General features: G+C 32.8%; 3 protein-coding genes across 7 annotated transcripts; 1 reads left to right on the top strand and 2 right to left on the bottom strand.

The window, feature by feature from the left end:
• The first annotated feature begins 3 nt into the window (after nt 1-3).
• On the top strand, nt 4-7841 carry LOC105336673 (dynein axonemal assembly factor 11). Its single transcript, XM_011441097.4, has 17 exons — nt 4-144; nt 476-569; nt 2022-2095; nt 2255-2332; nt 2522-2618; nt 3115-3190; nt 3314-3364; nt 3516-3575; nt 4253-4338; nt 4973-5065; nt 5448-5540; nt 5644-5715; nt 6032-6097; nt 6694-6763; nt 6922-7017; nt 7264-7343; nt 7574-7841. Exons 1-17 carry the CDS (start codon nt 135-137, stop codon nt 7755-7757), a joined length of 1380 nt encoding a protein of 459 aa, XP_011439399.3. The 5' UTR covers nt 4-134; the 3' UTR covers nt 7758-7841.
• Nucleotides 7842-8795: 954 nt separating this feature from the next.
• LOC117684580 (kelch-like protein 21) lies at nt 8796-18324 on the bottom strand. 3 transcript variants are annotated; one of them, XM_034457282.2, is made up of 2 exons: nt 18230-18324; nt 8796-13717 (listed from the first exon to the last, which is right to left on the bottom strand). In XM_034457282.2, exon 2 carries the CDS (start codon nt 13641-13643, stop codon nt 11931-11933), a length of 1713 nt encoding a protein of 570 aa, XP_034313173.2. In that variant the 5' UTR covers nt 13644-13717; nt 18230-18324; the 3' UTR covers nt 8796-11930. The 3 variants fall into 3 exon arrangements, with proteins under 3 accessions (XP_034313173.2, XP_065921459.1, XP_065921460.1); XM_066065387.1 differs by lacking the exon at nt 18230-18324 and adding an exon at nt 14033-14224; XM_066065388.1 differs by lacking the exon at nt 18230-18324 and adding an exon at nt 13832-13854.
• A 1044-nt stretch (nt 18325-19368) lies between these two features.
• LOC105336681 (geminin) lies at nt 19369-24715 on the bottom strand. 3 transcript variants are annotated; one of them, XM_034457279.2, is made up of 7 exons: nt 24575-24715; nt 22300-22392; nt 21466-21646; nt 20911-20993; nt 20564-20653; nt 19871-20051; nt 19369-19729 (listed from the first exon to the last, which is right to left on the bottom strand). In XM_034457279.2, exons 1-7 carry the CDS (start codon nt 24656-24658, stop codon nt 19725-19727), a joined length of 717 nt encoding a protein of 238 aa, XP_034313170.1. In that variant the 5' UTR covers nt 24659-24715; the 3' UTR covers nt 19369-19724. The 3 variants fall into 3 exon arrangements, with proteins under 3 accessions (XP_034313170.1, XP_034313172.1, XP_034313169.1); XM_034457281.2 differs by having other exon boundaries at nt 19647-19771; XM_034457278.2 differs by having other exon boundaries at nt 19647-19766.
• Between the last annotated feature and the right edge of the window lie 161 nt (nt 24716-24876).

Below are 24876 nucleotides of genomic sequence, written 5' to 3'. Positions count from 1 at the left end.
TTGAATAAGGAGTAGTAATACTACGTTTTACAGAAGCATGATTGATCAGGAGTCGCAATTTGTTTACGTTGGTGCATGTCGGATCGTTTGTATAAACGAAGTTTTTAAGCTGAAACCCCGATTCAGATATAACTATGGTTCGAAGTAAGACATTGTAAATTGAAATCCATATTCAGTTTAACTTGTTATACAATGAATTCGCCTTCAGTATGTTTATAATGGATAGGAAGTATAGATTAATCATTTTAACGTTTTATGTTAAAAATTGAAATGTAATGCTTTTACATGGTAGCCTTCATGTTATCATTGGTTATCACCATGCTGTTTATTGTACATTACTCAGTGAATAATTAAATATTTAATTGTTTACATTAAGTTATATTATAAAATAATCTGATATTCTGTATACCCATGTTCTATCAATAATTAAATTGTCACATTAAGGAAAATTAATTATTTTATTTTTCTTATCAAGTTACTGAAGATCTAGTGCGCAAGAGGGCAGAACACAATAATCTAGAAATTTCTACATTGGAAGAAATTTCTCTTCATCAGCAAGACATTGAAAAGTAAGTCATGTGTCCTGTTATGTCCCATTAACTGTTTTGCTGATATTTAAAAATGGCCCGTAAAAATTTTTGATGTAATTGAAAGTAATGTGTAATTGGCCAAATTTTCGATGACATGTAATTGTAATTTAATTAATTACTTTCAAAAAGGCATGTAATTCCAATTACTTTTCAATTACTTTCAATTACATACTGATGTACAAATAAATATGAAACTGTCCACTACCCATTGTTCCCCACACTATCAATGGTACAAGATAAAGTTAGGAAGAGTAGTTAAAAAGCATTAATTGAACTATTCTTATATTTATCATACGAAATATTTTAGAGAATGAATTCAGAGTGATTCAATATTTAATCATAAGTTGCCCAAATTTAATTAAGTACATGTATTTGATGATTTGCTTGATCTTTTTTTTCTTAAAAAATACTTATTTCCCTTCTTATTAGAAAAATTATTGTGTCAATTATCATCGAGTTGGATTAAAACATCACTGTTTAATTTATAAACAAAATCAGTGTTATCAAAATTATATAAACTATCAAGTCATGCTTTGTAGTTGATAGCCTAAAATACATAGAGCTATAATGCGTGGCTTCAAATGGGTTTTAAGTTTTTAATGCCTTACATGTCCACAGGGTGTTTTCCCTTATTGCAATCATTTGATAATTAGGTAGAGAACAACAGGTGTGAATTGTGTTTTGATAACAATTAAAGTCTGTCCTCTACCCGAGATTAACCTGTACTTTGGCATTGTATTTATAAAGAAAAAAATAGTGAATAAAAATGCAAAGGAGAAAGTTTTTATTTAATAGTTTTGCTTTCAGGAAATTCTATAGTTGACATGATTGGTGTGGGTTAGGGGATATGACTTTTTAATGTTTATTGAATATCAAGGTGGTATGGGACACCTCCAAATTGTGACTACCGGTACTTGCTTTTGAAATAAACAATAATTATAAAACCAAATTTATATTTTTCTTTCAAAAAATTGTTACTTATCAAAGTAGTTAACAAATTCTCAAACAATGAAAGAATTTTATTATGACAGAATTTTATTCACATTATAGACATACCTCCTTAAATGTTTATGTGTTGTAGATAAATCATAGTTTTATTAAATTTTTATGAATTTCAAAATGTAATTTGTAATTTAATTAATTACATCTGCAAAGTAATTGTAATTTAATTAATTACATTTGAAAACTCTTGTAATGGTAATGGTAATTTAATTGAAAAATTTAAGCAAGTAATTGTAATTTAATTAATTACTTTCCATTGTAATTGACCCCATCCCTGCACAAATAACAGTAAAAAGTTGTAAATTTACACTCTTGTTGAAAGCAAAATAATGATTACTATTCAAAGAGCAGTAGTCAAGTGATTATAGACTAATATATGTATTCTAATATAATAAGTATGTATCTATTGTTTTAAAATTTTCATTTCAGGATTGAAAACTTGGATAAATGGTGCAGGGATCTAAAAATTTTATATTTACAGAGCAACTTAATCCCCAAAATTGGTATTTAATCAAAACGTTATCTTTAAACAACACATAATACTTCATTTTAAAGACTTATTACAATGTATAAGAAAAGTTGATAAATACAAGGAATACCATTACAACAAACATAGATTTAATTGTTTATTAAACGATTTGTTGACTTCCAATTTGTTTCAGAAAATGTTGGTAGGCTAAAGAAACTAGAATACCTAAATCTAGCTTTGAATAATGTTGAAAAAATTGAAAACCTCGAAAGTAAGTATGAAAAAATATACATATTTTAACATTTATTGTTGTTTTAAGAATTGAATTGCTACAGCAGCTAGAAAAGAAATGAGAAAACAATTGATAAGCATGCAATGTAAACATGGACTCTTTGTTCAAGAAATGTTTGTACCAGATTATAGTCAGTCTTTTTATGAAAGGTTATTTTTCTCATATTAGATTGTGAAATGCTGCAGAAACTGGATTTAACTGTGAACTTTGTTGGTGAACTTACTAGTATTGAGTGTCTCAAGAATTTGGCTCATTTTCGAGAACTGTAAGTTGATTTTTGATATTGTACATGTAGATAAATTAAATAATAGTACCGGTACTTATAAAAATGGGAATTTTCATAAAAAGTTATGTTATTATTTAAGGAATGAATTCAATATTTATTTGTTTTATACAATATAATGGTTTGAAACAGTTTACGCTTTTTTATAAACCGCTTTGCGGTTTAAAAAGCGTTAACTGCCCCAAACCATTTTATATCGTATTAAACTAATAAGTATTGAATTCATTGCTTATAATTTAATTTTTTTACTCTTCATTGTAGATAAAAACGGTCATTTGACCTTTAAAATGACGTAAATTTGTACAAAATTCAAACGTAACGTCAGGCGTATTGATACGTTTTTGACTTTAGTCTTACTATGACATAGGCAACATTCTTTATACGATATATAATAGTTTTGTAGCCAATCAGAAAGCATGTTACAACCAGAATTATTTAAAATTATGAATTATTTTAAAATATGGATTTTGTTTTCAAGGTATTTGACAGGGAACCCTTGCACAGAATATGAGGGCTACAGGGAATATGTTGTAGCCACATTACCACAGCTAAAGGTACGGACTAAAGAGGTGGTCCCTTGTCAATCAAAATAGGCTTCAGTTTGATAAATGATGTTGTAAATATGAATATGCAGAGATAGCTTCTCTTTTTAATTTGATCTGAATTTTATGTTACAGTATCTGGATGGAAAAATAATTGAAAAGTCAGAAAGGATAAAGTCAATGCAGGTTAATTAGATCTTACTTACATTTGATTTACATGGATTTTAATTTGAATATATAATATAATATGTCTAATAAATTCATTGTTTTTGTTTGGTGTTTTAGTGTATGTCCATTTGAATATTGAATAGTCCTGAATGAATGTATTTTTTTCCAGGACGTTGGAGTTTTGAAAGGTTATATCATAGAACAACAAAACAGACATCGCAAAAAACGAGTAAGTCTTAGGAATCCCTTATTTCTCTCAAAGATACCTGGTTATTGCTCATTATTTACATGCAAGATATAGCGAGGTATGATCAGTAAATTGTAGGGAACTGAAAGAATAAAGTGAAGATTCATTTACATTAGTACATGTATATGTACATAACATGTACAGTAAAAATAGTTACCGATACAGCATACACACTTAAATCACGATTAGAGCATGGTAAGTTTCATTCCCTATTTAGATGTAAAGAATTGCTGTATACAGGATTATTTTCACCCCGTGTAATTTTTGCCCTTCTACACTTGCAGTTTTGGCTTAATTATCTTGAATTCGCCCAGACACAGTTGATATTAAAAGAAATTTGAATGCGCCTAGTTTTAAATTTGCCCACTAACAACGAGGATGAAAGGGGCAAAAATAAAACGGGGGCGAATATCTCTTTGTATACAGTATGTCTATGAAGAATTTAAAATTCTTCTTCCTGCTACTTTGCTTTATCATTGTTTTACTAGTCAGTACATGCACATGCAGATAAGAGGGATTTATTTTCAAATAAAATTGAGAATTGATGAAAATAAAATTACTGGTACTTAGAGGAACATATTTTTGATAAATTGATTTTAAAAATACACGTAATAAGTGTCATAAGAAGCAAATAATATTCTCAAAATGAAATATTTTAGGAAAAAGAGAAAGAGGAGATAAGGCGTCATGAAGAAATGAAAGAGAAATCTAAGAAAGGCACAGACTGGTACACAGATGTCAATGGGTAAGTACATATAGATGCATGTTTATGTATATACAATGAAAAGCATATGTTGTCAAATTAATAATAATGCAGATGTCAATACAATTTTATGTTGATTTCTGACACCCCCCCCCCCCCCACCCCCCCCCCCCCCCCCCCCAAAAAAAATGTTGATGGCTCTATTTCACTGTGTCGTTGATAAGAACTTTGATGGCTATATTTCACTGTGTAGTTAATTAAAACGTTGATGGCTATATTTCACTGTGTAGTTAATTAAAACGTTGATGGCTATATTTCACTGTGTAGTTCACTTTAAAAGAGCTAACCTTAAGTGAGCAAGTGATTACAGTTACAGTAAAACACGCTTATAACGAAGTACCAGGGACGGGCAATTTAACTTCGTTATAAGCGTAATTCGTTATATCCGTCAAGTTTACGACAGGAAATAGAGACTTGGGGAATGAAATTCACTTCACTGTAAGCATCAATTCATTATAAGCGTGTTCGCTATAACCGTGTTTTACTGTACTTGGTATGATGTTCAGTGAGCTACTGGAGTGTATAGTTGAGAAATATCTACATGTATAAGCACCCTAGTTAACAATACATGTAAGCTGTAGAGCATTTATAATGATTATCTCTCACCTGGTTTTAGTGATCAAAAAGATTCCCAAGATGCAGGGGAGCCACGGGAGCTAAACACAGAAGAAGAAGACGATGAAGAAATGTCAGCGGAGAAAGATAAAAAGTAGGTCAATCTGCAGACTGGTCACCAAAATTTGCATGTAAATGACCTGGATGTATAAAATTTAAATTCACTATAGAATAAGTGGTGCTATTAGTTAGCTCCTTGAAATATCTAGCAAATTGCAATGAAAAATATACTCTGAAAATCATTAAAATTCATGGTTGCTCAATCTTCATGGATTTTGTTAGCTCCCCTCGACAATAATTTACATGCTTACTGAGTTGTAAAACATAAGATTAAATCACCACGGTAATCATACTTGGTAAATCCATGAAATTGGGCCCCAACGAATCTTTTAAAACTTGAAATCTACAAAAAGACCGCCATATATTTTAATGAATTAACAGCAACCATGATTTGATTTGTGGTGGTAAAATTTCAGATTTTGGGATGAGGAGGTTCCTTTTACACCCGAGTCCCGAGTGGCCGTCCACGAACACATGAAGAAGCTCAAACAGAAGGACGAGGACAAAAAGTATGGAGCTTTCGATTCTTTATACATTTATGCCTTTATGTTGCTGATTTATTGTAAAGTCTGTGAAAGGTGTAAAATATAACAATTAATATGATCACTTTAGCAAACCTCCTCCAAAGCAGCCGAGACGTCTGTTTGCTGATGATGGAAGACCACTCAATGTGAATGAAGCAAAGTAAGTACATGTATTAGAGAAATAATTAAAGACCATTTATTTCATTATTTGACTTAATGACAAAATTCACAAAAAATTAATGATAGCAACAGTGTGTCTATATCTGTTTAAGGCAACAGTCATTGCTAATTCAGTACATGTTTCATCACAGCAACTTATATATATGTGAAACTGTAAGGGCATTTGTTAGACAATGATAAAAAGAGAATGCTTTTTCTAGATTAATCATGCTATTAAGTGTTAAACATTTTACAGATAAAGCACACAGCTTGACATTAATGGACATTTTATTTGACATGTACAATTTTTTTTTCAGGATTGACTTTACACTGACTGAGGATGAAAGTGAGAACTGCTTTTTACTGGATGTAGCTTGTTTTAAGTAAGTGCATTCAAAACACTGTCACTGTAGATATTTTCATTTTACAATGAGAACTACATTTATATTTTACCAGTACTGGTACATGTTTTTTTCACCAATGTTGATGCACATGTAACTAAACGATAGGTGTACATTTATGTATCAATTTCCTCAATGCTCTTGCTTTTTAAAGTATTTTTCTGATTCTATGGAGTTCAGGTGAAAATTTCAGTGTCATGTCTATCATCCAGTCTGGTTCAAGACAACCAGACCTGGTTTTCCTGGCATGTAGACAAACAAGGTTACAAACCAGGATCAGTCAGATCAGAGTCAGCTGACTGATTTGTTCTCAGTAACCAACATGTTCATCTTGGAGTACATTGTATGAAGTTATGCCACTTTAATTTTCATGGGTTTTTTTTTATTTCGTCTGCAAATTTAAAACAGCAGTCAAAATAGCTCTTTTAACAGTATGCGAAAGCTGCAAGATTAAAAGAGAGGATGTAGGAAATTAAAAAAAAACAACATTGAACTAGATTGGAGTCATTGCTTTTGAATGGTGACTGAATGTAATTGGTAATATGCATTTTATGATTTCTGTTTCTTTTTTTTTCCAGACACATGGACACATCTTTGATTGATTGTGACGTACAGCCTAACTATGTTCGAATCAGCCTTAAAGGAAAAGTAAAACTCGAAAAAAAGCCTTAATAGATTCTAAAAAAATTTCCTGTTCTTCTTAAATCTTTTTTTATACAATGCATTTACTGGTAAGTATGTATATTACAGTGTGTATATTTCAAGAAACATACTTCAACTTTCTTATCTTTATCGCTACTCCTCAGATGTTCCAGCTGTGTTTAACAGAGGAAGTCAATGCAGACTCCAGTACTGCAAAGAGGTCCCAGATCACAGGGCATTTGCTTGTTACAATGCCTAAGGTAAACTAAGAAAGAGAGAGCAAGAGAGAAAGAGAGAGAGCAGTGCGTAGAATACATGTACAGTGTACTCTAGCAAACTCAAGTAATAAACATGGCAGCATACAAATATTGCCCCTTAAATTTGTAAAGAATCATACAATACTACAATAGTTAAACTTGATGTTTGATTTTTTTCAATTATGCTAACAAAATACCAGTATATGACAGGTTGTTTACTAAAAGCAATGTGAAAACTAATTTTTGTAGGCTAAACCTGTTATAAAGCCAGCAAAACCCAAAGCAGAAAGCAGTAGTGAGAATAAAGAAAACAGACAGAAGGGAAACAGGTGAAATTTAATATGTATGAAGTTCAAAGCATACCGTAACTGGAAACTGTATTAAAATTTGCAATGACATGTGTTCAGTCTTGGGTTTAATATATCAGTAAAGCTGTATGTATGTTTGATCATCTGTATTGCATGTACAAACAAATATAACAGTAACTATTTGGTGCCAGATGAAGGAGTACTTCGTCTGTACACATGCTTAATGTTTACTTTGTTGTTTTTTGAAACAGAAACACGCATGAAAAACTTGAGGTTGATGCATCAGCACATAAAACAGTTGATATTGCGAACATTGTGAAGGAAAAAATGGACAAAGTTGTACCTCCACTTGGACACAAGTCTCGTCAGAAAGCACAGGAACGCCCCAATAGTGAGAGCTTTGTGGACGACCCTGACGTTCCCCCCTTGGAGTGATCGCATGCAATATTTAACAATCTTTAAATCACATTCCATAATTTATGATCCGTCCAACTTCATTAAAATACAAATATACACGAGTCTTTTACATTTTTTTTGCGAGTTAATGGTCCTTTTCATGGGATAAGTGTTTTTCCCTGCATGTACATTATTTTCTCCCAACTGATGAAGACTGAGCGAAATATAATTTGAAATTTTAGTTCCTCAGCAGATCTTTATTGCAGATCTATGTTTTGTTGAGTCAAATCAGAGTTTGGACTCTCCTGCCCATCCATTTTTTTTTAGCTTTCCATGTCTGGGTTATGAAACTTTGGGAAAGATTTTAATGCCCCAAAAATAAGTCTCTGTGACCTCATACTTGAATTTTATGGCTTTTCATAATCAAAATGTGTCCAGATTTTATCTTTCATTAAACTTGGTCCACTGATGCAATTTGAATGGAATGTGTCGCGATCCAAAAAGGGGTCACTGTGACCTACATTTGTTTGACTCTTTCAGTAGAAAACCTAACATATGACTGTATATGGAACAATCAGAGACATAAGCATACAAGTTTCAACTCAGAAGGCTGATGAAATGAACACTTGTAAAGCCAATTCATGGCAATAATTTATGCAATACATATGTACCGTATATGAAACTTTTGCTCAAATCGTGAACTCGTCAAAACAGCATTGGTTTATCAGCAACCCCTCACCATCCTCTTGCAAGCTACATAAATCATTCAATTTGCTTCTTGGAAGCATACCAACTAGTCAAGGCCCTTAACTTGAAATGATAATGCACAAATGGATTTCTTTAATTCTATGAATACTGTTTTTTTTCTCTCAGTGTTATTTTTGCCTTTCTTCACTTGTAAACAGTTTCTTGAATTCACCCAAGCGAAGATGTGTTAAAAGAAAGATAATTTGATATTTGAATTCGCCCAGTCTTAAAAATTCTCCTACTAACAAAGGCAAAATTAAAATTGGGGGGGGGGAATATTTCCCTGTATACAGTAGTACCAGTACATGAAATAAAACAACAACAAATGTGTCTAAATGCATCATTTAATGCTTTCCTGAGGATACCTTTCACAGCGTTATCAAAGATATCAATGTAAAGCTCACCTTGGAAATGTCTACAAAGTCAACAAACTCCCACCAAATACTTATTACATGTACACATATGAAATTGGTTCTCTGTAAATCTGAGGTATTACAAACACCTCATGCATGCTTTGTTGTAAACTTAGATGTAATTACTGTAAAAGTGGTTATTTATGCCGGTGATTAAGTATACACTTTTTCCATCGTCAAACAATATTAAATATGCGAATGCATGATTTACCACTCTTTTAAGTTTTGATTTTTTAACCATACATGTGGTGGTGGCGGGATTTTACACGTTTCTAGAAATAATCACTTTTACAGTAATAGTCAATATGATTAATGCAAAGCTAGAAAGAAACTGCAGCATACAATTTTTGTGCATGTGTAAATAAGTTAGAACAGAACAGTCATTTTCAAGTGATTTCAGCTATGCCAACAATTGTTTCCAAAAACAGTTAACATGTCATTGACCACTTCTTAATTCCAAATTCAGTCTATATAACTGGTTGTATAAATCTTATAGATAAATGTCAAGCATTTTATGGGTTAAAAGGAGCTTTATATATACATGTACATGTAGCAACATAGTTTGCTTACAAATCATTCATCACCTGGTCCCCTTGATAAAACATTGGTAAAACCAATGCAAAATCTGAAGGCAACATACATGTACATGTCTTTCAATATCCATACCAAGCAAGCAAGACCGTGGCAAAATAAAGCCTGCTCTATATTAATTTGGGTTCGTTTAAATAAAAATATTATGTTGCATTAGACATAATTAAGGTGAGCTCAACATCCACGTTAATAATTCAAGATACATGTACCAAAAATTAAGTATGTCAAATTTACATTTACATGTAATTAAAAGCATATTTTTTGGCGGCTATACAAACTGCTTAAACATTGACTGAGAATAAAGGCTTAAAATTGCATCCCACTGACTTCAAACTCAAAAAACCTTTTTAATATTATAAAATCATTTCAATTTATTTGCATTTAGAATATACTGTAAACTTATACAATTAATCTCCCTTGATGAAGTGCAGGAGGATAATCTTTCATGTTCATTGGAGCAGAATTTTCTGTCATTCCTTTGTGCGGTAAATTTAATTAATAAGAAGTTTACACTGCATAGTGTTATGAAATTGAAGAATTATATAAGTGTACAATAACAAGTTTTAAATCTGTAGGTATACTTTTTGATGACTGAACTCATTAACTTAATGCTTTTAGCACACAACTTTCGAAGCTCGATCATTAGTTATCTAGTTAGTACTATAAAACAAATCATTAAAGTATTTAAAGTACATGTAGACTTGCAATACTGTAATGCCAGCACCAATTCACAATAGAGCCATCATGTGATGCAAATGATCTAGAAATCTAATACATTTTACAAACATTTACAAAATTGTTAGATGTATAAACTTACAGAATTATAAGACAACTACATTCATCTACGGTAAAACAGGCTTCTAGCAAAGGACAAACAATAATTTTGATTTGCTATGAACATAATTTGTTATATCCAATCGTTTTATAATTATTCTAAATATAAAGGGGAATGGACCTAACTCTACACTCATCCTGATGACGTCAGCACTATCCTGACGACGTCAGGAGTGCTGAGTCTGTGACCATGGCCACGAGTGGACTCGAGACCGGATGCTGTAAGGATGCTCCACACTAGGTCTGAGTATGTTTAAGCATGTTTTCCATAGCCAAATATACTGAAGTTTTGTGTAGACCAACATTTTAGCAAATTTGAATGTTGTTTTGACATAGGTGATGAATCAAAGTGTTACTGTTGGCACTTTATTTTACTGACCAAAATGGCCCCCAATTATAGTACGTTTTAAAATTTTCAAAAAGCCTCTCAGAAAGACAAAAGCGAAAAAGAAATTTCAATATACTGGAAGTTTAAATTCTCATGTCATAGTCAATCATTTTGATTCATATTTTCTTTTTTTAACTAAAGATTTTGAAAATATTTAGAGACACACTGGTTTGTACGGTACATGTATTAACAGAAAATGTCAGGATTTGAATTACAGTAAATAAAACCAATGGCAATTACATGTTAGCTTTATAGAAGCAACTTACTGCAAAAGGTCATCTAAAAGTCAAACTGATTTATTTTGTAATGACAAAAATGATAATTGGTCTAACACTATGGACTTAACTTTGTTAAAGAAATTAAAATGCAGTATTGAACTGGATAAAAAAGGTTTTCAAAAAGTTACAGAGAGTTAACTTGTGTTTGTTCCCCATGTGCCAATCCATGCCAAATTCTCTGATCTTTGTGCGAGAACTTTATGATTATGAACAAAATAAATTATATTTGGAATACATATCAGTATTTTATAAAACAGAATCTGTTATAACAAGTGAAGATGTCTTCCTTTAAGCATACCTGAAAATCCAGGCCCGACACTAACAAAGCTTTGAGCTAGTGATAAATCTTAAAACAAATCTTGTGACAAAAATTCATAAATAATTGACACTGTGATAATTATCCAATACATTTGATCCCTTCCCCCAAACCTGCACCCATAAAATTTTATGGCATTGATACATTATGTCATCATATACAAGACTAGCAATATTTTTTGGCAAAATGTATATATGTATGGTGGGTTAATTGTTATTATTGCAATTATCATTTATCCTAATTAACATCACTCCTGCATAATTATTACACCTAATTTTCATCCTAATATACCAGTAAGCATTTGATCTAATAATATTTAATGCTGGAAAATTAAATTATTAACACATTAAGTACATGTAATTGGCTTCAGGGCAAAAAAAATTATACATAGCAAAATCTGATGATATTCATGGCACATTTAATTGAAAAGAAAGCAACCTGGATCACACATTAAAAAAAGTATGTATGATATATAGCACTTGTTTGCAATGAACAAGGAGATAAATGATTTTTTTTCAGGATGCACTTTCTGTTAATGCCAACTTAAATTAAATAATTGTTACAAAAGATATGTCAAATAACAAAGATATGCAAATTCATGAGTGAGAAATTCAATCACAACTTCATTTTTGTACAATGTCCAGATCACAGTTGAATGGTGACACAGCCATGGAAGGCACGCGTTTCCTTCATTGTGTTTTCGATGGTCCAGGTATCGGTACTAGGGTCATAGCATTCCACCACATTGATGGGCCGAGAATCCACTAACCCCCCAGTCAGGTATATCTTCTCCCCTAGGACAGCGGCCCCACTGTACTTGTGGGAGTAATGCAAGTCTGCTAGTGTTTGGAATGTACGCTTCTGAGGATTCAAGGCAATCATCTTCTTCGAGTCCTCCCAAATAATGTAAAATATCCCATTGATCACAACTATTTGAGCAAGTTGTATGGCTTCTGGTAATATGAATTGTTCCCCTGTTGACTTCATCTTCCCGTTTTCACTCAGTGTGTAACTGTCAATGGTGTTCACTTTCACCCCTCCTTGGAGTCCCCCCACTTCCATCAGCATTTCATTGTGTGAGACGACCTGGGAGAGACTTCTTGGAAAAGGAGAATTTCCGACAACCGTCCATGCCTTGATTTTAGAATCATAACTCTCAATGGTGTCTAAATCAATGATGGAGGAGGTTGTTTCATAAGTAATCCCACCAAGCACAAAGAGTCTGTCTTGCAGCACTCCTGACGAATGTCGAGCTCTTGGCTTAAGCAGTGGTGGCATTTCTATCCAAATCCTTTTGACACTGTCAAATTTCCAAACATCTGATATGATACGGTTCTCAAAAATTCCACCCGTAACAACAATCGAGTTGGATACAGCACACACACTATAAGAGGTGGCAGACTTGGGAAAGACAGGAAGGTCTGACCACTTCTCCTTTTGGGGGTCATACATCTCCACCGACCTTGTCCCTTGACCCCCGATAACGACCAGTTTTTCTGTGGCCACTGTGGACGGACGAGGATGGACCTGGCAGTTTTGCATGCTGCGTCTTCTGCGCCCATGCTGATCATGGATCGAGGCATGCTGCTCCTTTGCTTCTAAAACTAGCTTCAGACAATCTGGCATGCTTTTAACGAGAGAATCATGCTCGATGGCGGCAAGTTTGTTCAAATCTACAACGGGAAGTCTTACTTCTTCTAAAAGTTCCAACAGATCACTGCGCCTTTCATCAATGTCATAGTTTATCCACTTCATGACGGCTTCGTACACGGTGTCCTCCACTTGCACCTCAATCCAGTCACTTGCAATGTAATCTTTAAGGCGGTTTAGACTCAAGTGCAAAAATTCGTCACATTCAAGTACACTGCTGAAGTTCTCTAGAACAAACTTGTGCGCCTCATCCTGCAATTTTTTACATGAATGGATCATGGCAAATTCTTCTATCCCTAAACAGTTACTGATATGGAGCTGTTGTTTAAGGAAATCACAGCATGCTGCCACAATAGCTGGAAACTCAAACAAGCTTCCTGCAGACAGCAACTCTTGAGCGTTTTCTGTTGTTATTTCCAGATTTCCCGTGTAGACATAATCAATGATTCGCTTCATGGTCCACGGGGAAACTTCCTGAAAGGATACCCTGAAATCTCGCCCTTCTCGCAGGTTGTGGGAAAACATGGCACGAAAATAAGGGCTGCTGGCTGCCAGAATGATGCGATGACAGTAAATCTCTTCATGTTGAACACACAAGGTGGCATCAGTAAAAACTTTCTCCTGTCTCAGATTGTTTAGCTGTTTCAAGAGATCAGGAGCATACTGGACACTTTTTAGAAAACATCTTTCCTTGTTGGGAGTCCCCATTTTAAAACTGTGGAAGGAAAGTCTCTTCCTCAATATGACATCTCTGGCTGTAGACCTGCCTCAACGGCTCTCATCTGAAAATACAAGAAATATTTAATTAGGTCTGAGAATGAGCATTCCTTCCTCTTAGAGATGAAATATAAACCTCATAATAACTTCTCAAATATCCATGACATAATCCAACCAACCAGGTGTATTCTGTGCTGTAACACATATATCAATTACTAAGGCCAATTACAGTAGTCTTTTGCAGACAGTGTCTATACAGAGCACAGTTTAAATTGTACCTTAAAACTTAATACATTACCTGTGCAATGCTAAACAAGTAACCAAATAAAATGCTCCTGAACTTTACATGTAAGGAAGCTTAACCGAGAAAACTCACTGACCATATCTAATTCCCTTGAATTCACAATAATCAGGTCCTCAAATTGCAGATTTAGTCAAATGTATACACTGCAAACAAGAGTTGTTTGTGAGGGTTAAATCAGGCAAGAGCCTTCAACACAAAGTATTAATTAATAAAAAAAAAAATCTGCCTCGGTGTTGCTCAGTTTCAACAGTACAATGGAAGAAAGCCGAAGTAATGGATTAATCTTTAATACTGGCAGCCTATACATCATTACATCTGAAATTAGCACCTAATAGTCAGATTGAAGCTGTGCCAAAGAAGGAGTGAAAAAAGTGAAACATACGTCGTAATGAAAGGTTCGTCATCAAAATCAATAGAAAACACAATCATCACCTATTTAATGGGACTCATTCTCTCCTATTTCTGATGTTAAATGTGATAATAATACGAAAAAATTACACATAATTCGGCCCATTCTGATAACCACAGAAGTGCAATATCATTTAAGGTAATATATAGCAGTCATAGTCTGCATGATTTTGTTCAAAATAGCTATTTCTATTACAAAACAAAAAAATTTCAAGCATTTTTTTTGGTGCACCCTATTCTAATGTCTATTTTGTTAAGGGGGAAAGAGCAAACTATATAAGTTACATTACTGTGGTATACATTAGTGTCCTTGTAATAAAAACTGTAGAAATTTCTGCTTTAATAAAGATCAAAGATCAAAAGGAATACTGCAACAGCAGATCTTAAATTTTCTTACACACTGCATGTTACAAAATATATATACATGAAACAAAGAGGATGATAAAAAACTTAATCCTTTGAATATTGTATCTTAAAAAATTGTTTTTATAACTATATATCTCGGGTACCAGACAACTAGGGTACTGCGCAGCATCCAAATCTTCTAAATCAATAAGTTCTATCGGAATGTATCACGAAATGAATTATACACTCAACCTAATGCAGAATATACTAATAGTTAGGTACAGACACTATTAAGTCAATTTTTTTTTAACTTCAATCCATACAACCTAAACCCCCATCCTCCCACCATTTTTTTTGGGGGGGGGGGTTGAGAGTTGGAATTAAGTTAAAGATTTACTGTTTACGTTCCTCATAGTAATACATGTATTTAAACGCCTTTAGATGCAACATACATGCAAAGAAACTCAGGATGACACGGCATATTTTCAACCTATCAGAATGCTCTATTCAAGAGTAGAACTTCTTACTTTTAACCTGCAATATTAGTTCTGTTACAAACATCCTCTCATTCCAGTTTTGTATAATATGCCAAACAAAATTGTAAAGGATCAAATGTAACCATGATCTTTTTCCTAGGCACTTGTAAGTACTAAGTACTAATCTGATTTATGTAAGTCAAAAATCTTGTAATATTCTTACTGTAGAAAAAAAATCAATAAATATTACCTATACTCATTAAAACATCTGCCCAATACAATGTCCTTTAATGCCTACTGTAAAAACAACTTCACAGAATGGTTCCAGATAAATAAATCTCAGAAAATCATGTATGTGCAACTATGCCAGGGTCCTTCACTCCTTAAATGATGGCCTTGAATTTTTTTATTCTATAACTTTGGAATTAACCTTAAAAGTCTTTTACCATTTAAGTATGTATTGCTTTTGATCAGGTAGTTAAAAGTCATAATAAAGAGAGCATTGAGCCATTGATGTATGGAAAAACAAAGAAAACAAAAGTCAAAAAATGTTTCAAATTGCTGATCTCACAGGCATAGAAATGCACTGCAATTTACAGATATCCTTTCTTATATGAACAGAATTTAATGACTGAAATTAAGATCAATAAACAATAAAGTCACTCTACTTAAACCTCTAACTGGCATGCAAGATATACATGATAAGCCCCTTTGTAGTGATTTGTCTGAAACATGAAACTCTGATGCGTCCATGCAAACATAACATCCCGAACAAAACACAGAGAAGCAATTACTCACTTCTCAAATTTCAATGTGCACAGTTTACTCTAAAATTATGTCTGCTTTGAATAAGTGACACAATTTTTCATTATCTCAGTGGCAGAGACTTTGGGTTCTAATGTTTCAGCCAAATTGAATATTTACTGTACAATATCTTAATTCAACAACTTAGAAGATGCCCTTTTATACTTTGTTCTTATATAGTACATGTACCCAAATATTTATTTATTTAGTTACTTATTTATTTATTTTACCCCGATAATTTCACAAGCAATTGTTTCTGCAATAAACTAAACCACATAGTATGATATTTACAACTGTTATATTTATAATATATACCAATACTTTATCATAGAAACAAGTTCCTGTGCCTTTATCCCTCTGGTCTATTAAATTCTTAAACATCAGCCTCCAAAGCATAGAAGAGCCATTTTAACATGAACTTAAACTTTAAGCAGTACACGTCAAACTCCAATCTGGTAAAGGCCGGGTCTAATTATGGTTAATTGTACAGTCAAAGACTAATAGGTATGAATTCATTGCAGCAACTGCACTTGTTGCCTTTATCCAAGGCTGTATATTTTAGTTGAAACAGCATCAATTTCATACAATATAGCACAGACCTTCTAATTTTGACAGTCTATAAACTTTAGGATCTTTGACACCTTAATTGTGACTTCTACTTCCACAACATGGCAATTTGAACGCATTGTGAAACTGATTATATTGCCAAAATTGGTTGTCTATCTCTTTGGTGCAATGGGTGTAGCTTATTCTACCAACTGCAGGAACGCATTGTGAAACTGATTATATTGCCAAAATTGGTTGTCTATCTCTTTGGTGCAATGGGTGTAGCTTATTCTACCAACTGCAGGTCCCACTTTTATTTTTATGTTTAGAAGTACAATTTAAAAAATTGATTTTTCCCCCCTGAATTGATTTTTTTGTATCATTTTCAAGTTGAACACATGTGTGAAATCTATATCCTTAAGCAGTTTAGAAGTTCAGAATCGTACATACGCAGAACTTTTCCCAGGTGTTTAGAGGACCCTTTATATCAAGAGGTTTTCTTAGCAAATCAAAAAGAATTAAGGTACTCAATAACTGGACGGTTGAATCCCACCAAACATCCATGCAAAATCATATGCAATTATACATAAAACAAAATAATAGCAAACTTTTGGTTAGAAAACTATCATCTTTGAGTTTAAATGCAAATGTAAATTTCCAAGAGGTAAAATCAAACAGAACTATACAGCACCTATTATTTCTGTGACCAAGTGTGAAGAATCCCATTACAGGTTTTATGTCAGGACTATTCCTAAAATCATTTACCTAAATTAAATTTTTGTATTCTTGGTTAACAAATTTAAACCTATTTGATTTAACACACATATAAGAGAGCCTAAATCATTTTTATTTGTGTGTTAATTTTATCAATGCTTCATAATTTCCAGACTGTTCCGTTCATATTGCCACGAAGATTTGAGTCTCAGAAAAATTTTGCAGATTCCCATTTAAGCATTAGTCACCAAGATCAATATATATCAACACGTAAAAAAAAAATCAACATTATTACAAGATGTCACTGGTGATAATGTAAAAGCATATTAACATTAATGTACCTAGGCCTAAATCATAAAGAAAACATGCCATTATGTCTATTTTGATTGTGATTTTCAGCTTCAAACATGCTTTATATCTTTGGTTTATTCTACAAGGTAAAACAATTATGGACCTATCTTCTTTTAAAAAATGTAGACATACATATCGCCTTCATCCACAGGTCCAGTCTATATGCTTCTTGAAGAAAATAATAATGACCCAAATTTTTTCATTTTGGTTTGAGTTGAGACAATGGTTTGAGTTGAGACAATGACAAAGTGAGGCCGGTCAAGAAACACAGTCAGATTACTTTAACTGTGTCTCGGGACAATGTAGGACCGTCACAAGATTTAGTAACCACCTGGTAAGGGCGTAAATAAACTTTGTGACGAAAAGATTAATCTGTAACCATCATAATCATAAGGAGGATGCTCGTTTTAAATGATAAAACTTATCAATACACATAAGAATTTAGCTTTTGTAGAAAGCAACGGCAAAGGAATACGTTGAAACAGAAAATACTTTTTATTAAGTACCCTAATTGAAGGAAATTCGAACTACCGTAATATTTACGCAGAGTTTTGTCGTGGAAATTATGTATAATACATACTTGCGGCCTATTAAACGAATTCCTGTACGTTCTAAAGAAACAATATTACCTGGTGCGACTCTCTTTGTATTTCTTCATCCATGTTTTCGTTGTGACAGGTTTTTAGTACGATTTCTTACGTCAGTTTTGGTTAAGGGAAGCAACTCAAGATGTACTCTTCGGACAAAAACGGATTTCTTTAACGCTATGTTTTATGTCGCATATATCTGATTAGAAAAAATATTATATATACATCTTCAATGACACATCTATTCAGACAACTATTTTCTTAATTTTGAATTTTTTTTTTTAACCCAATCATCAATAGATTTAACATTCATTATATTAAATAAAAGTGAAAACTGAAAATATTGGAATGTGCCTTATGTGGTGTTTATCAAAAAAGTAAAATGACAATTAAGATCCTACTTTGTTAAACTGCTACTCTACAATACGCTATACAAGTTTGACATATAATGTAATAGAGGTTTAATTTTAATTATGGATATATTAATACAAAACTTAAGTTACAAAGGCTTTAGCCAGAATTGTATGACTCTTTCAGATGATGTAAGCCAAGCTTTGTTAAAGGTAGCTGCAGGTTTGTAGCCCCTGGCCTGAAAAAATTCAGGACCGGGTTGCTCAAAACACTGGTTAACTTTAACCACTGGTTAAATCCATTATCCAGTGGTTAAATTTTGACAGTGGTTAAACTACGTTGCTCAAAAGTTAACCACTGGCTAAATTGCTTAACCAGTGGTTAACTTTTGGCTAAAGTTAACCATTCTACAAAGCTGGGTTAAGTCTTATAACCAGTGGTTAAACATGGCTGCTAGGTTGTTGTTTGACCTAAACTTTGGCAGACGACACAAGAAACAGCGAGTTTACAGACATTTTAGTCATAATTTTGACGAGGCGGAATACAAAGAAAGGTACCGGTTTTCTATGGAATCGGTAAGATTCATAACAGATCTTATAGAACCAGAGTTATGCCGCCCCACCCTGAGGAGTCATTGCCAGTGGATACTAACTTTAACCACTGGTTAAGTTAACCAGTGTTTAGAGCAACCCGGTCCAGATGGACAACCTCGTCGTCCATCCAAATTTTTCAAGCGGGAGCTACAAACCTGCAGCTATGTCAAGGGAAAAGACTTTCGGAAAATATGGATTTAACTTTTCTTCTTATAAAAAATAAACAAAGGCAACAAAAAATGTCAAAGAATGTTTATTCTAGTAAAACTATTACAACATACAAATTAAAAAAAATCATAAAAAAATTAAATGCACATAAAATCATAATCAAGTTGAAAGACAGTTTTTTATGAAGTATATTTCACATACCAGTACTAACACTAAAACTACTTGCTACAAATGCAAAAGATTTTATAACAATATCTGTGGTGATTCAAATTAAGTACACTTCACATCCTATGGCAATCACTGACTGAAACTTATAGACGACATCCATCATCGGTTTTCTCTGTCTCCTTCTAGGGAAGGATGCCAATACCTCGCGCAGTGTTGTGAAGTATTTCACTTCTTAAGAATTTTGGACTCCCTCAAATTCACTCTGAAGTTAAAGGATAGGTATCTCTACTTATTAACATCTAATCTAAAAAAAAAAGCATTAACTTATAAATATTAATAAAAAAAAATTTATATAAAGTATGCAAAGATCTTTAAATCTTAAAACCTACAGAAATATACATACCCTTTGTTTGGGCTTCCGGTGTTTCTGATTCATCAGATTCTGACAGACATTGTTCTTCACCTGAGGAGGGGGTATCCTTTTCTTTACCAGATGATGGCTGCTCTTCATCCAGTTCTTGGTTTTCTTGTTCTTCATCAGGTTTTTCATTTTTCTCCTGTTCTTCTTCGCCACCAATCATTGTCTAGACGAAAAAGTAATAAATTGATCTAATCCTTTGTAAGCTAATTGATCTGAATGATCTCATATGAGACCATAATAAAGATGTTGTTTGTTTGGAATTGCCTCCCGTCTAATTGAAATACCCCTTGCTGATAAAATTCTATTAGCAAAAAATAAACTTTTTTAAATATATTTAATTTTTAACCAATGCTTCAAACTACAATGGATGTTGTATCATAATGCTGAACACTAGTCAACTCATAAAAGATACTGTATGAAATATTTCATTTCTATCACCACTTCCCCTACAACCCCTAAATAAGTCATAAACCTCTTAACTGCTCAAAGTATTTCAATGTAAAGGCCTATAATATTATTCATGTTAAAGATGAACATGAAAGAGACTTCTATACATGTACATGAGAAAGACAGATAAGATTTTGCATTAACCTGTACAGCAGTGTATAGTAGTCTAGTCTCTTTCATGTTCAATGTATAGTCATCATTATGAATGTTTGCATTGTGGTTTTTTACCTGAATTACATCAGCAAAATAGTCTGCCTTCTCTGCCATCTCAGATAATTTAGAATTTTCCTCTCGTAGCTCTTCCACTTCTTTATGTAACTATTGAAAAATAAAAGAGCTTCAATTTATTTCATGTATGATGCATGTACTAAGGCCATCTAGAATGACATTTCTTTCATTGATTCTTTAAAATTTTTTATCAAGTCTTTATCACATTCTTTCTATCATGAATGGATGGTATTGGTTATACGTGTTCATTACGGTTGACCATCAACTTAATTTGAAATTCAAAACTACAGATACTTACTCTACAAAATATATCCATTTTCTGAAAGTATAAAACTTTATTAACCTACCATTTCATTCTCATGAAGAGAATCATTTAATGCCATTCTTCTCTGCTCAGCCAGTTCTTTCCAATATGATTCTGGAACTTCCTCTGTACAAGAAACAGCATTTCACATACATGATTTTGTACAGTCAACAAAAGCATATCAAATGAAAAGGCTATACTGTAAAACAGCCTCCTTAAAATGTTGATGTTAAAAATGATGCCATGAGATTTTTTCACAACAAATGATTTTATTGAGCAGTGGTTCATACTGGTTTTTCAAATAAGATTTTTGGCAAATCCAATATTTTTATATTTTCAACAGGCTAGGTATTTTACCTACCGTAAACATATTATATTTAGCATGTACGATATTTGGCGGAATATGATTTTTGAACAATTTAGCGTAGATTTGATTTAGCGCATTTCTAAATGTAACTTTTTATCTACTTACATATTTTACATTTACTTGATTTAGCAGACGCTGTTTACCGCCAAAAACGTTAAATAGAATACATAGCCAAATGTAATATGTTTACAGTAATTGATTACAGAAAGCAGGTAATGATGAATATCTTACCGCTAACCATCAGGTCATACGCCTCCTGATCTATGTCCTCACTTAACGAGCTTTGACTTCCCAGGCGTTTGTTCCTCTCGGTCTGCACAGCTTTGTGATCAAATGTTTTGACAATTTTTGGATCTTTATATACATGTTTAGACAAAGGTTCCTTTGATGGCACCAGCTTTGAAATAGGTTTCTGTAAATAAATAATTATAAAAGTTTACAAAATTACAATGAAATCCAGCCTGATTATGAAATTGTTTTCATGGAAGGTGCATCAGTAATGTCTATTGTATATCTCATGATAATAACAATCATTTTTTTGTGTTTGTAAATCAAATTCAGCACTAATCCTTAAATAAATGAAAAATCATAAACAAGAGAAAAGCTGTCAATGTGACAACAAACAGGGTTTTCTTTTGTGGGAACTGTGTCAACCCTAAATTGAAAACACTTCCTATTTAAAGAAATGGGGAACTTGTGCATTATTTTGCAAAAAATAAATATAAATAAATTACTAAGTTCAACAGCTGGTATTTTTAGCATCATTTAACATAAATCAAAATTCAAGTAATATGCACATCTTTAATATATGTACTATTGATCTGCAAAACAAAAAACTTCCTATCTTGAAAACTGTATGAAGAGTTATCCATACAATAGGAGTGCCCTTTTGGCAGCAGTTCACCCGCCATATGATTTTCATCATTTTAACAACTGAATATTTCCTATGAAACAACCCTATTAAAAATTACTATAAACTTATGAATCATTTGACCTTCATTTTCAGTAAAGAACATAACCGTTCATATACTGAATGTGCATATACCAGCCTCAGGCACTGCTAACCTTTGAGACAGGAGCTTGTCCAGCAAGTTTTTGTGGATCTTGAGCAGAACACTGAAGAGTCTGGAAGATCTTTCTGTTTCCTTGGGATTTTTCCTGAAAATAGAAGTAAATAAAAATAAAGTTGGGTTTTATTCCACATGATCATATCTAAAACAAAAATATAATTATGTTTTCTATAGTCAGTCCCAAGATATTTATGAAGCATATTGGGACGATTTTTAATAGAAATACACTTACCTGTGAAGAATTGCAACTTAAATCTATTTTAACGAGGCCGGGTCTAATTTGTTCTGCCCTAGATTTTTGAATGAAATTTTTTACAAGAATTTCTAATGATATAATTATTATTTTAAGATTAGAAAATAAGACATTTACCACACCGTTTGTTTAAGGGGTCATCTCAAAGTTTGTCAATTTTTAACATGGGACCCTATGGGATTTTGCTTGAAATGTACCAATTTTGCACATTTTTTAAACTTCTGCCCTAGGGATTTCTTTTTCTGTTCTACATATTAAAGTTAGTGCTAAAAGGCATTAAATGGTCAAATAAAAAAAACCGTCTACCTCCTGGTTTGTTCCAGGGGTCTTATCAAAGTTATTTTTTGTATGCCCAATTTCCCAGTTTGTCAGATAATGGCTATTTTTTTATTTGTCAAAGACGGAAATAGTGATCTTTTTAGTATTATTAAAACATTCAGACTTATTTAAGTAATAAATAAATATATAACATCACATATTAAGGGTCATTGATATAAAACACATGGTTAATGTCTTGAAATAAATGAATTAAGCGATATTCAGGCGGGTTGAGAAAACGTGACAGAGGGCTAGGCTTGCTGAACCCTCTTCACGTTTTCGACCTGAGCCCAAATATAGCTTATACTTCGAGACATTTATGTTTATTCCTCAATATAATATGAATTTTACGCATTAAAAGAGCTATTTTCAACAAATATCTCGGAATATCTGCAGTTGAAACTCTCACGCCATGGCGTCAACAAAGCAAAAAGATGACGTCACAATACAAAAGAAACGCTGCGCGAAAGCGTGCGTACTCGTTCTGTACTCGGCCTCGTTAAAAAGGGAAAATATCTAGGATATGTTCATTGACAAATTATCATTTTTCACTCAGAAAAATTCACAAGAACGAAAAGCTATTTCAGGGATATTTATAATGGGAAATGTTGTCATATTTCCTCCATCTGGAAGTCACTCAGAATGCCTCATACAATTTTTCAACATTATCATCCGGGTACATTCATCTCTTTAGCAATGGAAAATCCCTGACTTTTCCTTTTTAGTTGTGTATTGAAACGCTAGAGGAGGCGTTTTGAAGAAATCTTGGGAATTTTTCATAATAAAATTACTATGAAATGAACATTGTTTAAACCCAAAGGTATTTGCAAATATAGAATAATTAATTTGAGAAAATGTGCGGCAAAAATATCTTAGGACAGACTCTAAGTTATTCTCTTTTGGGGAGTGGACAGGCATGCCTGCCCACTTCTAAAAAGAGAATAACTCTAAGTGGCTATGGTAAACACATGATAGGGAAAAACGTGCGGCAATGGTATATATATTTACTGAAAAAGCACATATTTTCGTTGGGTCCAAATTTCGTTGTTTGTACAGCAAATACAATTTTGTTGGCATTTAATTTCGTCATTTCATTATCTCTTGTATTCATTAATACTTGGGTTAAAACTTAGTCATGGATTTAAATTCGTTGATTTATACTGCCAATGAAAATAACTAGATTAAATCCTGAACGAATATTTCTGCTTCATGCTTCCACAGTATGTACTAAATTGTGTTAAATTGGTTGGACAATCAAAATAATTGATTGCCAGATAGTTTAGACCCAAACAAAATGATTTGGGTTAATGCTGTATTTAGAAAGTTCAATGGCCCTTTCGGCATGGACATTGAATTTTCTTCGTATTTATTAAACATTGAAAAATAAAATTTCTATAGATAAAATCCATGGTGACCATTGTTAAAAAAATCTAGTCCTGTTTTATTTTTGCCTCAAAAGCACTACTTTTATTGTAGCTCTAGGTGAAAGACATTATTACCTACATCGAAGGTAGGCCTATAAAACTATTTGGCTTAACGTTATATTTAGCCGTAAGTGCAGAGTACATAGCTCGTTGCTTTGCTATGCGTTGCCTTTTGTTTACAACATTTAGACACTTCATTACGAAGTGCTTGTAGTGGAATAAATGAATTCAAATCATCTCAGCAATTTAATATATATATAATGAATATTACATACTGCTTCCTTGTTCATTTTCCCTTTGTGAATTGTCTGGAAAAGGCTTCTATTTTCTTGAGCTTCAAAACCACGGCCTATCTCCATCTTGAAATCCCCGGGAAAGAATCATGTGATCAAAATTGATAAGTCGTACATACATTCAGTTGAAATGCCTATGGACCACAGTGCTCAAGTGATTTTAAGATCTTTGCTTTAATATAACATGTAAATTTATGAAAACGTTCATACATCGACAGCATAAGTTTAATGATTAGAGTAAATAATTGAATCTACACTCATGTTAGTCATGTAATTTTAAAAGT

The sequence above is a fragment of the Magallana gigas genome, chromosome 7 (assembly GCF_963853765.1).
Source record: "Magallana gigas chromosome 7, xbMagGiga1.1, whole genome shotgun sequence".
In the NCBI taxonomy this organism is placed as follows: domain Eukaryota; kingdom Metazoa; phylum Mollusca; class Bivalvia; order Ostreida; family Ostreidae; genus Magallana; species Magallana gigas.
This window is presented reverse-complemented; position numbering and strand designations above follow the sequence as displayed.

Coding starts and splice junctions, on each gene's coding strand:
- LOC105336673 (XM_011441097.4), top strand. Junction 2,333..2,521: donor AAAAATTGAAAACCTCGAAA/GTAAGTATGAAA, acceptor TTCTCATATTAG/ATTGTGAAATGCTGCAGAAA. Junction 7,018..7,263: donor TGCTTGTTACAATGCCTAAG/GTAAACTAAGAA, acceptor TAATTTTTGTAG/GCTAAACCTGTTATAAAGCC.
- LOC117684580 (XM_034457282.2), bottom strand. CDS start 13,643: ATGGGGACTCCCAACAAGGAAAGATGTTTTCTAAAAAGTGTCCAGTAT.
- LOC105336681 (XM_034457278.2), bottom strand. CDS start 24,658: ATGGAGATAGGCCGTGGTTTTGAAGCTCAAGAAAATAGAAGCCTTTTC. Junction 22,393..24,574: donor GGAAAATGAACAAGGAAGCA/GTATGTAATATT, acceptor TTCTATTTTCAG/GAAAAATCCCAAGGAAACAG. Junction 21,647..22,299: donor GACAAGCTCCTGTCTCAAAG/GTTAGCAGTGCC, acceptor ATTTATTTACAG/AAACCTATTTCAAAGCTGGT.